The 11627-nt window shown below is 42.4% G+C and overlaps 1 protein-coding gene across 1 annotated transcript; it reads left to right on the top strand.

The window, feature by feature from the left end:
- The first annotated feature begins 2442 nt into the window (after positions 1-2442).
- On the top strand, positions 2443-7204 carry LOC147461327 (uncharacterized). Its single transcript, XM_086500692.1, has 5 exons — positions 2443-2623; positions 2745-2882; positions 4004-5288; positions 5755-6161; positions 6699-7204. The coding sequence occupies exons 1-5, from the start codon at positions 2542-2544 to the stop codon at positions 7181-7183; spliced, it is 2397 nt and encodes a 798-aa protein (XP_086356818.1). The 5' UTR covers positions 2443-2541; the 3' UTR covers positions 7184-7204.
- The last annotated feature ends 4423 nt before the right edge of the window (positions 7205-11627 follow it).

Here is an 11627-nt window from a genome sequence, read left to right as displayed (position 1 = left end):
AAGCCTCAGGTTGCCTATTCGCCTCCCATCGACCCTCCAAGCTCTCGGATCTTGGCACTCTCCTGACGTCTTCGGCTTACGTTTTGCATCAGCCACATGTCCTGCCTGAATTTCGGCTTCCATAATAGAGTAGAGTAGATAGATAGTACTGCAAATGGCAAAGCAATCATTGTGATTAAATGTATGTATATATAACTGAACAACTGTCCATATGTGTATGTCTATGCAGCACTGGTCTATTTATTGCTTCTTCCAACTTCTTCTTGAGCTAAGGTAGGATTGGCACGGCGGGGTTTTACCCCAGTCTTTCCACCCGGTCCCACCCTACCAAATGCTGCCACAAGCAGAAGGTTGGCCTTCATGCGCTGGTTGTGGTTGGGTGTGCTCACTGCACACCACACTATTTCAGAAACATCCAATGCAAGCGGAGCCAACTTTTGAAACCTGCCACAACTAGCTTTTGCAAGCGCCGCTGGTTGAAACGAAAATAGAAATCTCAACTTTGCCAAAATTGGCAGTGGAAATTGGCGAGCAAGGTTCTACACTGCCAACCCTGGTAGCGCGTGTGAAAGGAGTGCTTTTCAGCTGGGCAAGGGTAAATGCTGCCCCGTGCAAATGCGCTATAAGTGGTATATAACAATAAATTTTTCTAGGAAAGATTATTAAAATACCCCTCTAATTTCAAAAATTCCCAAAATAGCCTTGTATCTATTTTGGTTGGATTGTTCAAGATTTTGTAATCTTTATTCCTTTTTGGAAACTGAGATCCGTTTTTGAGTCCTTAGCATATAATTTTTCACAAATTACCTTCCAAAAAAAGACAATTATGTCCAAAAATAATGAAGCAATTCATCTCCAAAACCCACGTAACCAACTCAAATTCTAGTTTTAGCATATTGTATGATAGATAAAGCTGCAAATTTTTTTATTTTTGGAGATTTTTACTCTCACAACCAAGGGTAGTTTGGGAATTCCGAAAGATTTGAAGGGCATTTTAGGAATTTATGACAAAATATTGGGGTATTTTAGGAATTTTTGAAATTTGAGGGGTATTTTGGTAATTTTCCCAAAAAAAATCTCTCTCTCTCTCTCTCTCTCTCTCTCTCTTGAAGTGCCAGAAACACACTCTATCTCTATAGCTGGACTCGGAACCTCTCTCTACAGTGTCAAATCCTATCAGGCTGAGTGATGGGCGTCTTATACCTATATAGGTACGTATTTGTTGCCGCGAGACGTCTGCAAAAGGAAGGGAGATTAATGAGCGCTGAACAATTAACATGAGGACTCACAAGCGCAGCAGGGTACAGCAGTGTAGTGCAACGCCATTGCAACTAGCTGAGACCATGCAAACATTTACCTTGCTAATCATCATGCTCAATATAATCATCGCCTCTCCAACTGCAGCTATTGAGGCCGCAACTACTACTACTACTCTCACAGTGTCAAGACAAGTGCTGCTGGAAGTGCTGCACGCCTTCAAGCAAGGCATTACCAGCGACCCTCTAGCTGTAAGTTTTAGTACTTAATCCCACAATAATCATTTCCGACAGTATGAGTTGCCACAACATCATGATCGCGCAAGAAGTTTGGATAAATTCTCACAATAATTCCCACATTGCGACTTACCTCAACATCATGAGCTTCTGTGAGGGAGGTGCCGCATACCTAGCTAGGTATGCGGTGCCTCTCGAGCAGAAGCTCATGATGTTATGCATTGTATGAAACAATTTGAAAAAAACTCTGTTTTTCTACATGAGAAAATTTCTAAATCTTCTTGTCTGAGCGCCTCTGCCTCTTGGTGGCAGGCCGAAGCTCTTGATGTTAGGAATTACTATATTGAAGGACAAATATAAGAAAAGAGTCCATTTTCCTAAGATGAGAAGATGTTTATGTTTATATATATGTACAAAATATGCAGGCCTTGGCCTCTTGGGACACCTCCAACCTCTCCTCCAACCCCTGCTCCTCCTCCAATTGGACCGGTATCCTCTGCACCTCCCTCTCCCCCAACAGCCCTGACCTCATCAGCAGCCTCTCCATCGATCTCCACAACCAATCCTTGAACGGCTCCCTCACCCCTCACCTCTCGCGCCTCCCCATCCTCACTTCCCTCGACGTCAGCTCCAACTTCCTCTCTGGCACCTTCACCTCCCTCTCCAACTTCTCCAATTTCCAAAACCTTCAGCACCTCTCCCTTGCCCACAACAGCTTCCATGGCTCCCTCTCCCTCCCCCCTTCTTGCTTCCCAAACCTGCTCAGCCTTAGTGTGGCCGAAAACTCGTTCTCTGGCCTTTTTCCCTCCGATCAGCTGTCAGTATGTCCCACTCTGCAACTCTTGAATATCTCCCACAACCATTTCGTGGGCTCCTTCTTCCCGTCCGGCCTCGGAAACCTGACGTCCTCTCTGCACAGCCTCGATGCAGGCATAAACTCTCTCACTGGTCGCATCCCTGAATCGATAGGCAATTGCTCGTTGCTCACATTCCTAAGCCTCCCTGGCAACAACTTCTCTGGCCAGATACCATCTTCAATAGGCCTGGGATGTCCCAATCTCAATTTCATTTCTTTGTTTCAGAACAATTTGAGTGGCAATATTCCTCAAGAGATGGGATTGCTCTCACAGGTAACTTACTTGTCCATCGGACTTAACAATTTTAGTGGTGAGATCTTCAACATCCTGGTAAATTGCACTGCTTTATCCACTCTAGACATCAGCCTAATGTACATCACCGGGCGCATGCCAGACGATCTTGGGTTAAAGCTTCCCAATCTCACATTTCTTAACATGGAATTCAATATGCTTATGGGCACCATTCCGCAATCCTTGGGAAATTGTTCCCACCTTGATTACCTGCTAATGGGCTTCAACTACAACATCTCAGGTATTTTTGTGAGTCACAAGATGTTTTAACCTATTTCTGATCATGGTTCCCACATTATGGATTGTTTCATGTCACTACAATTAGGGAGCGACCGCATATTACAATTTGGAGGCACCGCATAGTAAATAGCCAGCTGCCCTTGGGCACAAGCTTGCCCAGAGGTGGGCAGTTGAAGCCCAATGCCTCCAGTTACTGCAGCTAGCTAGGTATACGGTGCCCCATCCGGGTAAATTTCGAGCGCTCAGACGTGCAACATGGCACAGCTGAATGCCCTTTGATATTTTTTATCAAAGTTTTTGAAGGGTGCTCGCTAGTGCCATGTAGGCACTAGTGCTCGAAATCTATGATCGCCCGGAGAGGCACTCTCCAGCAGGAACTCACGGTGTTGACCTCCAAAGGGAAAAATCTATGTAAAACGCCCATATGGAAACATGTCAAAAGATCATTAATGTGAGTGTTGATTAGTAGCTTCATTCTCAATACGATGAAAATAAAAAGAGATGTCAATGGATGTTCAGCATTGAAAAGTACTGCAAGCATATTGTGCATAGTGACAAAAACTTTGAAATGGGAAGCAATGATTTTGAAGTCATGGAAATGGACATGCCATATTAGGATAGGCTAAGGGTAGTATGACATCAACGTTGGGATATCTAAATCGTACTATATAGCTATAAAGACTTTAACAAGTTAAATTTTGGACATTAAAAGAGTAAAAGAAGTTATGGGTTGAGGTTGTCAGTCAATTATTTCAGCAGGAAGGAGTGTGTACATGCGCGCACAAGAAGTTTTGGACAAATTCTCAGAATAATTCCCACATTGTGACTTACCTCAACATCATGAGCTTCTGTGAGGGAGGCACCGCATACCCAGCTAGGTACGATTGAGGGTAGGGGACCGCCGGCCCGGTGGGGGGGGGGGCTATGGTCCCCCGCCCCCAATCGTACCTAGCTAGGTATGCGGTGCCTCTCGAGCAGAAGCTCATTATGTTATGCATTGTATGAAAATCACTGAAAAAGACTCTGTTTTCCTACATTAGAAAATTTCTAAATCTTCTTGTGTGCAGCTTAACATCATGTTGCAGATAGAAAACTTACTACTTAACTCGCAATTATGTCCAGGAACCATTCCCCAAGCTTTATTCCAGGCCCAGTTCATCAGCCAACTAGACCTCCAGTTCAATTCAATGAGTGGCAGTATCCCCTATCAAATCAGGAACCTCACCTCCTTGCAAAAAGCATTCCTTAACAACAATCAGTTTGCAGGAAGCCTTCCAGAAGAGCTGGGTATGCTTGCTTCCATCCAAGTTCTTACCTTGGAGCACAACTCCTTAAGAGGAAACTTCCCAAACCAGCTCTTCAACTGCACCAGCTTGATGGGCCTCTCCTTACATGACAATAATTTCATAGGTCCTATCTCCTCCTCGATTGGCTTTCTAAAGAAATTGGGAAGCTTTGATGCATCCAGCAACAAGATCACAGGAACCTTACCATTGGGGCTGTCTAATTGTTCCAGCCTCCAAGTAATTTCCCTTCGCAACAATATGCTGAGTGGTCAAATCCCTAATTTGGTAATAGCAGGTCTTGCTCAGTGTGGCTCATTCAACCTTGCACATAATAACTTATCTGGTCCCATACCCAATACAGAGTTTCAACAGATGACTTTCCTTCAAAATTTGGATCTCTCCTACAACCAACTCTCAGGTTTGATACCATCTGATCTCTCAAGTTGTCTGGACCTTCACTTCCTCAATTTGTCTCAAAACACGTTAGTTGGATCCATCCCCCTTGCATTTGGAAAATCAGCACTGCTTAGTTTAACGGATCTTGACATATCCCATAACTCCATCAATGGAAGCATACCACAAGAATTGGGCAATCTCCAGTCCTTGCAGCGGTTAGATTTATCTGACAATGCTTTGTCAGGAACAATTCCTTCTGCTTTGGCAAAGTTAAAAGGTTTGCAGTTTCTTAACCTTTCTTACAACAGCCAACTACAAGGTGTGATTCCCAAAGGTGGTGTCTTCAGCAATCTGACAAAGAGATCTTTCCTGGGTGATCTATTGCTCTGTGGAGGTGTTGTCAATAAAACTTGCCCCACCAGCACAGGACATAGCAATCATCGATTCACAAAATGGGAGATTGTCATCATCATATTGGGAGTCTTTGTTTTGCTTGCCATTATTGGTTTCACTGTGATGCGTCTTCGTAGCCGGAAAACAAAAAGGGGAAGATCCAGTTGGGATTTTGATCCATATCTAAGACTTACACTGGATGATATCCAGGAAGCAACCAGAAACTTCCACGTGGATAATGTTCTCGGTGTCGGAGTTACAGGAACCGTATACAAAGGCACCGTGAAGGATGGAAAGTTATTGGCATTCAAAAGATTCAATCTGGATAGCAGGTTGGTTGGGCTTGCATAGAAATTTTTTTGTTTCGTTTCGTTGAAGGTGTGGCTCAAGCGATGCTTGATTTTTCTTTTTAAGAAAATGAGTACTCTCCGTCATCACTTGAGCAATGCCTATTTCTGCCATGCCTTTTAAGCTTGGCCTCCCACCTTGGGCCAGCAATCCCCTACCCCAACTGCACCTAGGTAGGTATGCGGTCCCTCCCTAGCAACAACTCATGTTGTCATGGTTCACCCTGTCGAGATTATAATCTGAATTAAAAGTTAACCTGGCCTGTAAATCTTAGATAGGTGGTCGGGACCCCCCCTCACTAGGGAGACTGCCTAAACTCTGCATGAGGTATGATATAATTTAGATATACAGTAAGGGACTGCCCAGAAAGTACTACCAAGCACACAGAGCTACCTTCACAATTGACATCTCATTAACTAATCAATCTTTCTTTTGCAAATTTGAAACCAGCTCAATCCATTCATTCATTGGGGAGCTACAATCTGTCGGACTGATCAGGCATCGACACTTGATCAGAATTCTAGGTTATGTGTCCAATCAGCTGGATGCCAATATTTTGATTCTCCAGTACATGCCGAATGGAAGTCTATACGACCATTTACATGGGCATGAGGAAGGACTGTCATGGAAGGATCGCCTGCGAGTGGCAGTAGACGTTGCAGACGGGCTGGATTACCTGCACAACGACTGCCCAGCCCCTATGATTCATTGTGATCTCAAGCCTCAAAACATACTCTTTGATGAAAACATGGAGGTTCGCATAACAGACTTCGGTCTTGCCAAAGTAATGGGGGCTACAACAGCATCGTCTATCTTTACTGACAACATGAAAGGCACATTTGGATATATGGCACCTGGTAAGTGAGTAAAGTTTGTAACTGGAAAAACATTCACAGGAATTTCTGCAATATAATTCCCACATTGTGGATAAGAGGGAGGAAACTGCATATCTAGCTGGGTGAAATTGGTGGCAAGGGATTGCCCGGGTCCACAAGACCACTGCCCCCAACTTCACCTATATATCACAGGAAATTTTGGACCACTTCCTTGAATTAGTCTCACACATTGTGACTCACCACCACATCACAAGTGTCTGTGGGGGAGCTAGGTGCGGTTGGGGGACAGCGGTTGGGGGACAAAGACCGCTAGTCCCACCCGACCCCCAACCACACCAGCTAGTTTGCTATGTGATGCCTCCCTCTTCGATGCTGGTCATGATGTTAAGCAATGTACAAAATATAGTGAGAAAGAGTCCATTTTCCTATATGTGACAATGTAAACGGGGGAATGTCAAGAACCTCCTTTGTGGTATAACATCTCCAGGGAAGTCTGAAATTGTAGTCCATATAACATCTCCACGGAAGTCTGAAATTGTAAACTTCTTGTCTTGACAGAGTTGGCAAGCTATGGACATATTTCGAGGCGTTGTGATGTGTACAGCTATGGGATTGTTTTGATGGAGTTGATAACAGGACGTAAGCCCTCTGAGGCGGTGCAAGTAAGTACTGATGAAGAAGATCAAGGCAGTAATATAACGCTGGTTCAATGGGTCACCTCTAAACTTGAGGGTCATGAAATAAGCGACATTGTGGACAAGCAAATGCAAGAAAGCTTACCCACAGAGAATGAAAGCAATCAGATGAAGGAGCTGCTGAACCTTGCAGTGAAATGTACAGATAAAATCCAAGGCATCGACCGACGATGCGGCAAGTGGTGCGGGCATTGTCTTCTACAACTTTCATCGATGCATCTTCCACCACAGGACCCAAGAGCTTTTCATCCATGCTTGGACAAATCCATAAGGAAAATGAGAAGCAGGTTTCTTATGCATGAAAATGGAAGCATTACTGTAATTTGTCTAAAACATCCTGTGAACTAAGCAAATATTGCCCAATGTTGATCATGTATATCACAAGAACTTCGTAACATATATATATATACAAGAAGTTTTGGATAAATTCTCACAATAATTCCCACATTGCGACATACCTCAACATCATGAACTTCTGCGAAGGAGGTACCGCGTATATACCTAGCTAGGTACGATTGGAGGCAGGGGACCGCCGGTCCGGTGGGGGGGCTGGTCCCCAATCGTACCTAGCTAGGTATATACGCGGTACTTCCTTCGCAGAAGTTCATGATGTTATGCATTGTATGAAAAACTTTGAAAAAACTATGTTTTCCTACATGAGAAAATTTCTAAATCTTGTTCTAAAATTCCTTGGTGGAATTTCTACATCGAGAAAATATTATCTTCTAAAAGAAAACCAAATCATCATATAATACTTGTCTTTCTTAGTTAGGAAAACTTATTGTTGTATGTTTGTTCCATTTGGAAAAATAAATCTCCATGTGATAATGTATATTTTAACTAGAAATGTATTTTTTCAATATGGAATTTTGTTCATTTTTGAAAAGAAATAAGAAAATCTCCATTTCTATATGGAAATTTTATCCCACCATTTTAAAAAGAAAAATCACATAGAAAATTAGGTTAAACATTAATTATTTCATGTGGAGACACATGTTTTCTACATGGAAATGTAGGATACGAGGGCATTTTTTCGACATGAAATTCTTATGCAAAAAATGAGAAATATAGGACAATATATATTCTTAGCTTTTGATATTTAATGTTTTCAACTAACGTATCACATTCTATCCTTTCCATGATAACTTATAGAAGACTTCAAAATGTGAGTATTGTACATTATATTATTTAACTCAAATAAGGCCAAATCCAAGATCTTACTTAGGCTGGGAAACTCTCTCTCTCTCTCTCTCTCACAATAATTAAATGAAGAAAACATTGTTTTGACATAATTTTTGTTAGGAAATAAAACGTAGCTAAATAGATAATTGAGTAGATTACTTAATGGAGAGAGAAAGATTTACATACACGAGATTATAGAGTAGAGAGAGAGAGAGAGAGAGTACACGCGATATACGTGGTTCACCCAACGTGGGCTATGTCAACGGGACAACAGCCACTTAATGGCTTTAGTACTTCAAAACAAGAAGTAGTTTACAAAGGGATTATACCCTTAATGGAGCTCCCGTCTTGCTTCACTCTCACCACCTCACACTCACCTTGTTGCATCAACTTCACACTATGAAATGTGTGTAGAAATGGCCTTCTTTTATAGGCCAAAAGGGTTGCCTTCTCTTATGAGAGGCAGCCATGTGTAGCCGCCCTTCTGTGAATAAGTTCAAATCGGACCCTCCAATCCGCCCATGTGTGGCTGCCCTTGAGAAGACAAGTCCGCTTTTGAATTCGACCACCGGTCATTTGCATTGACTTCCGACCACCGGCCACCGGCCATTGACTACCGGCCACCGACCAACCGACGGTTGTTTTTCGACCACTTTCAGGTCGCCGTCCAGCCATAATATTCCGACGAAAAGGAATATTCCGACCCTTAAAGTTGCCCCTGATTTTTTACTGTGAAAATTTTGGTTCCCGGTTAGTGATTTTCCTTCACGCACGATGGCTTCTTCTCATAATGGGGGCCTTACAAATGTACACTTTTACCACAGAAAATTACAAGGATAAATCAGGCTCCATACTTAACAATCTCCCACTTAGAGACTCATCTCCAAACCAAACTTGTGACTGCTTTCCATTCTGGCTTCTTATCCTTGAATGCCGATTGAAGATGAACAAAAGCTCAACTTCTCCTTGTTGACCACCTTTGTAAACATGTCTGCAGGATTTTCACTTGTATGCACCTTTCCTAGCTTTAGCTGTCCCTCTTCCAAAAGAGTGCGTATGAAGTGATATCTCACCTCAATTTGCTTTGTCCTTGAATGAAAGACTGAGTTCTTCGCAAGATGGATAGCGCTTTGGCGATCACTGTACAAGACACAATTGTCTTGTTTGAATCCAAGCTCTTCTAAGAATCTGTGAAGCCACATAATTTCTTTGCTTGCCTCCTTCATTGCTTCATACTCTGCTTCCGTGGTAGAAAGTGAAACCACTTTCTGCAGCTTTGAAGCCCAGCTTACTGCTGTGCCTCCAACCGTGAACACATAGCTAGTAGTGCTCCTTTGAGTATCTTTGTCACCTGCCATATCTGCATCAGCATACCCTTCTAGAAAAATATCAGTTTCTCCAAAATACAAAGCATTTGTTGTTGTCCCTTTTAGATACCTAAGTATCCACTTCACAGCTTGCCAATGCTCTTTACCTGGGTTGTCCATGAACCTACTCACAACTCCCACTGCATGTGCAATGTCTGGCCTTGTCCAGACCATAGCATACATTAGAGAACCTACCGCTGCAGCATATGGAACTTTAGACATATAGGCTATCTCCTCTTGTGTCTTTGGACACATATCCTTTGTTAGTTTAAAGTGACCAGTCAAAGGTGTAGAAACTGGTTTTGCATTTTGCATTGCAAACCTTTCTAGTACCTTTTTGATGTAATCTTCTTTAGATAGCTTTATTGTCTTCTTCGTCCTGTCCCTTGATATTTTCATACCACGTATCCTCTTTGCAGCACCTAAATCTTTCATTGAAAAAGATTTAGATAGTTCCTCTTTTAGGTCTTTGATGTCCTGCATGTTAGCACTTGCAATCAACATGTCATCAACATACAACATTAGGATGATAAATTTCCCATCTCCCAAATTCTTCGTGTAGACGCAATGATCCGAGTTGCATCTTGTGAATCCATGATCCAACATCCATCGATCAAACTTCAAGTACCATTGTCTTGATGCTTGCTTTAAACCATACAAGCTCTTCTTTAATCTGCAAACCATTTTCTCCTTACCTTTTACTTCATACCCCTTTGCTTGAAGCATGTAGAAGTTTCCTCCTCTAATTCACCGTGAGGGAATGCCATATTTACATCCATTTTCTCGAGATTTAGATCATGAGCAGCCACAAGGCTTAACACAAGCGTAATTGAGTTCATTTTTACAACAGGAGAAAATATTTCATTAAAGTCAATATCTTTCTTTTGAGAAAAACCTTTTACCACAAGCCTAGACTTGTACCTTTTCTTCCCACCTTCTTCTTCCTTCACCTTGTACACCCATTTGTTTTGAAGTGCCCGCTTACCTTTAGGCAACTCAACCAATTCCCATGTTTGGTCGCGATGTAGTGAGTCCATCTCCAATTGCATGCTCTTTGTCCATTCTTCTTTGGATTCATGTTGCATAGCTTCTTCATATGATTCCGGCTCTCCGGTATTTGAGATCAAGAGATGGTTGAAGGAAGGAACAAACCTTTATGGAGGTCTACTTGCTCTTGTAGATCTTCGGGGAATAGGTTGAGGCTCCTCATTTGGTTGACGTTGTTGCACATTGTCACCGTTTGCAGTCCTTGAGTCTTCACCGTCCTCAAGCTCCATGTACTCATCACCCGTTTCTTTTGTTTGATTTCTTTCCAAGTAATCTTTGTACATATTTTGTTCGTTAAAAATTACATCCCTACTGCTTAAGATTTTACCATCTTCAAGATTCCATAGGCGATACCCAAAGTCACCTTCTCCATAGCCAATGAAGAAACACTTTTTGGACTTTGCATCTAGCTTTGATCTTAGGCTCCTATCTATGTGCATGAAAGCCTCACACCCAAAGACTTTGAGAAATGCATAATTCACCGGTTTACCTATCCATGCCTCTTCTGAAACTCCCCCATCCAATGCCGTTGAGGGTGACCGATTGATTAAGTACACAGACGTACTTACAACTTCCGCCCAAAGCTCAAGCGGTAGGCCTACATGTAGCCACATGCTTCGTGCTCGCTCCATGATTGTCTTGTTCATCCTTTCCGAAATACCATTTTACTGAGGTGTCCTTGGGGTTGTCCTTTGCCTCCTAATGCCATTGCTAGCACAAAAGCTTTCAAAAGCTTGGCTGCAATATTCATCTCCATTGTCGGATCTGAGGCATTTAACCTTGGTACCTGTTTCATTCTCCACAAAGGCTTTCCACCTTTGAAATATGAAAAACATATCGGACTTATTCTTCATGACATAAACCCATGTTTTTCTAGTCGCATCGTCTATGAATGTTACATAGTACAATGAGCCACCAAGTGATGGTGTACTTGCAGGACCCCAAACATCAGAATGAACCAACTCAAGTTTTTTATTTTTTCTTTCATTTCCTGATTTTTGAAATTTCACCCTCTTTTGTTTACCATAAACACAATCTTCACAGAACTGTAAGTCCACTTCTTTCAAACCTGGTAGAAGCTTCTTTGTTTGAAGGATTTGCATTCCTTTGGCACTCACATGCCCAAGCCGGTAGTGCCACACCGCACTGTCAACTTCTGTAGTTGCTGCACAAGCTGAAGGTTGTGTGCTAATAGT

This window comes from Adiantum capillus-veneris, chromosome 3 (assembly GCF_014529385.1).
Source record: "Adiantum capillus-veneris isolate H3 chromosome 3, ASM1452938v2, whole genome shotgun sequence".
Taxonomy (NCBI): domain Eukaryota; kingdom Viridiplantae; phylum Streptophyta; class Polypodiopsida; order Polypodiales; family Pteridaceae; genus Adiantum; species Adiantum capillus-veneris.
Note: the sequence above shows the minus strand (reverse complement) of the source record. Positions and strands in the feature narration are given on the sequence as shown.

What these genes read in the sequence shown, in the direction of transcription:
- LOC147461327 (XM_086500692.1), top strand. Translation starts at nt 2,542, where the DNA reads ATGTCCCAATCTCAATTTCATTTCTTTGTTTCAGAACAATTTGAGTGG. An exon ending in CTTCAACTACAACATCTCAG is followed by an intron (nt 2,883 to 4,003) that starts GTATTTTTGTGA and finishes AATTATGTCCAG; the next exon opens with GAACCATTCCCCAAGCTTTA. An exon ending in AGATTCAATCTGGATAGCAG is followed by an intron (nt 5,289 to 5,754) that starts GTTGGTTGGGCT and finishes ATTTGAAACCAG; the next exon opens with CTCAATCCATTCATTCATTG.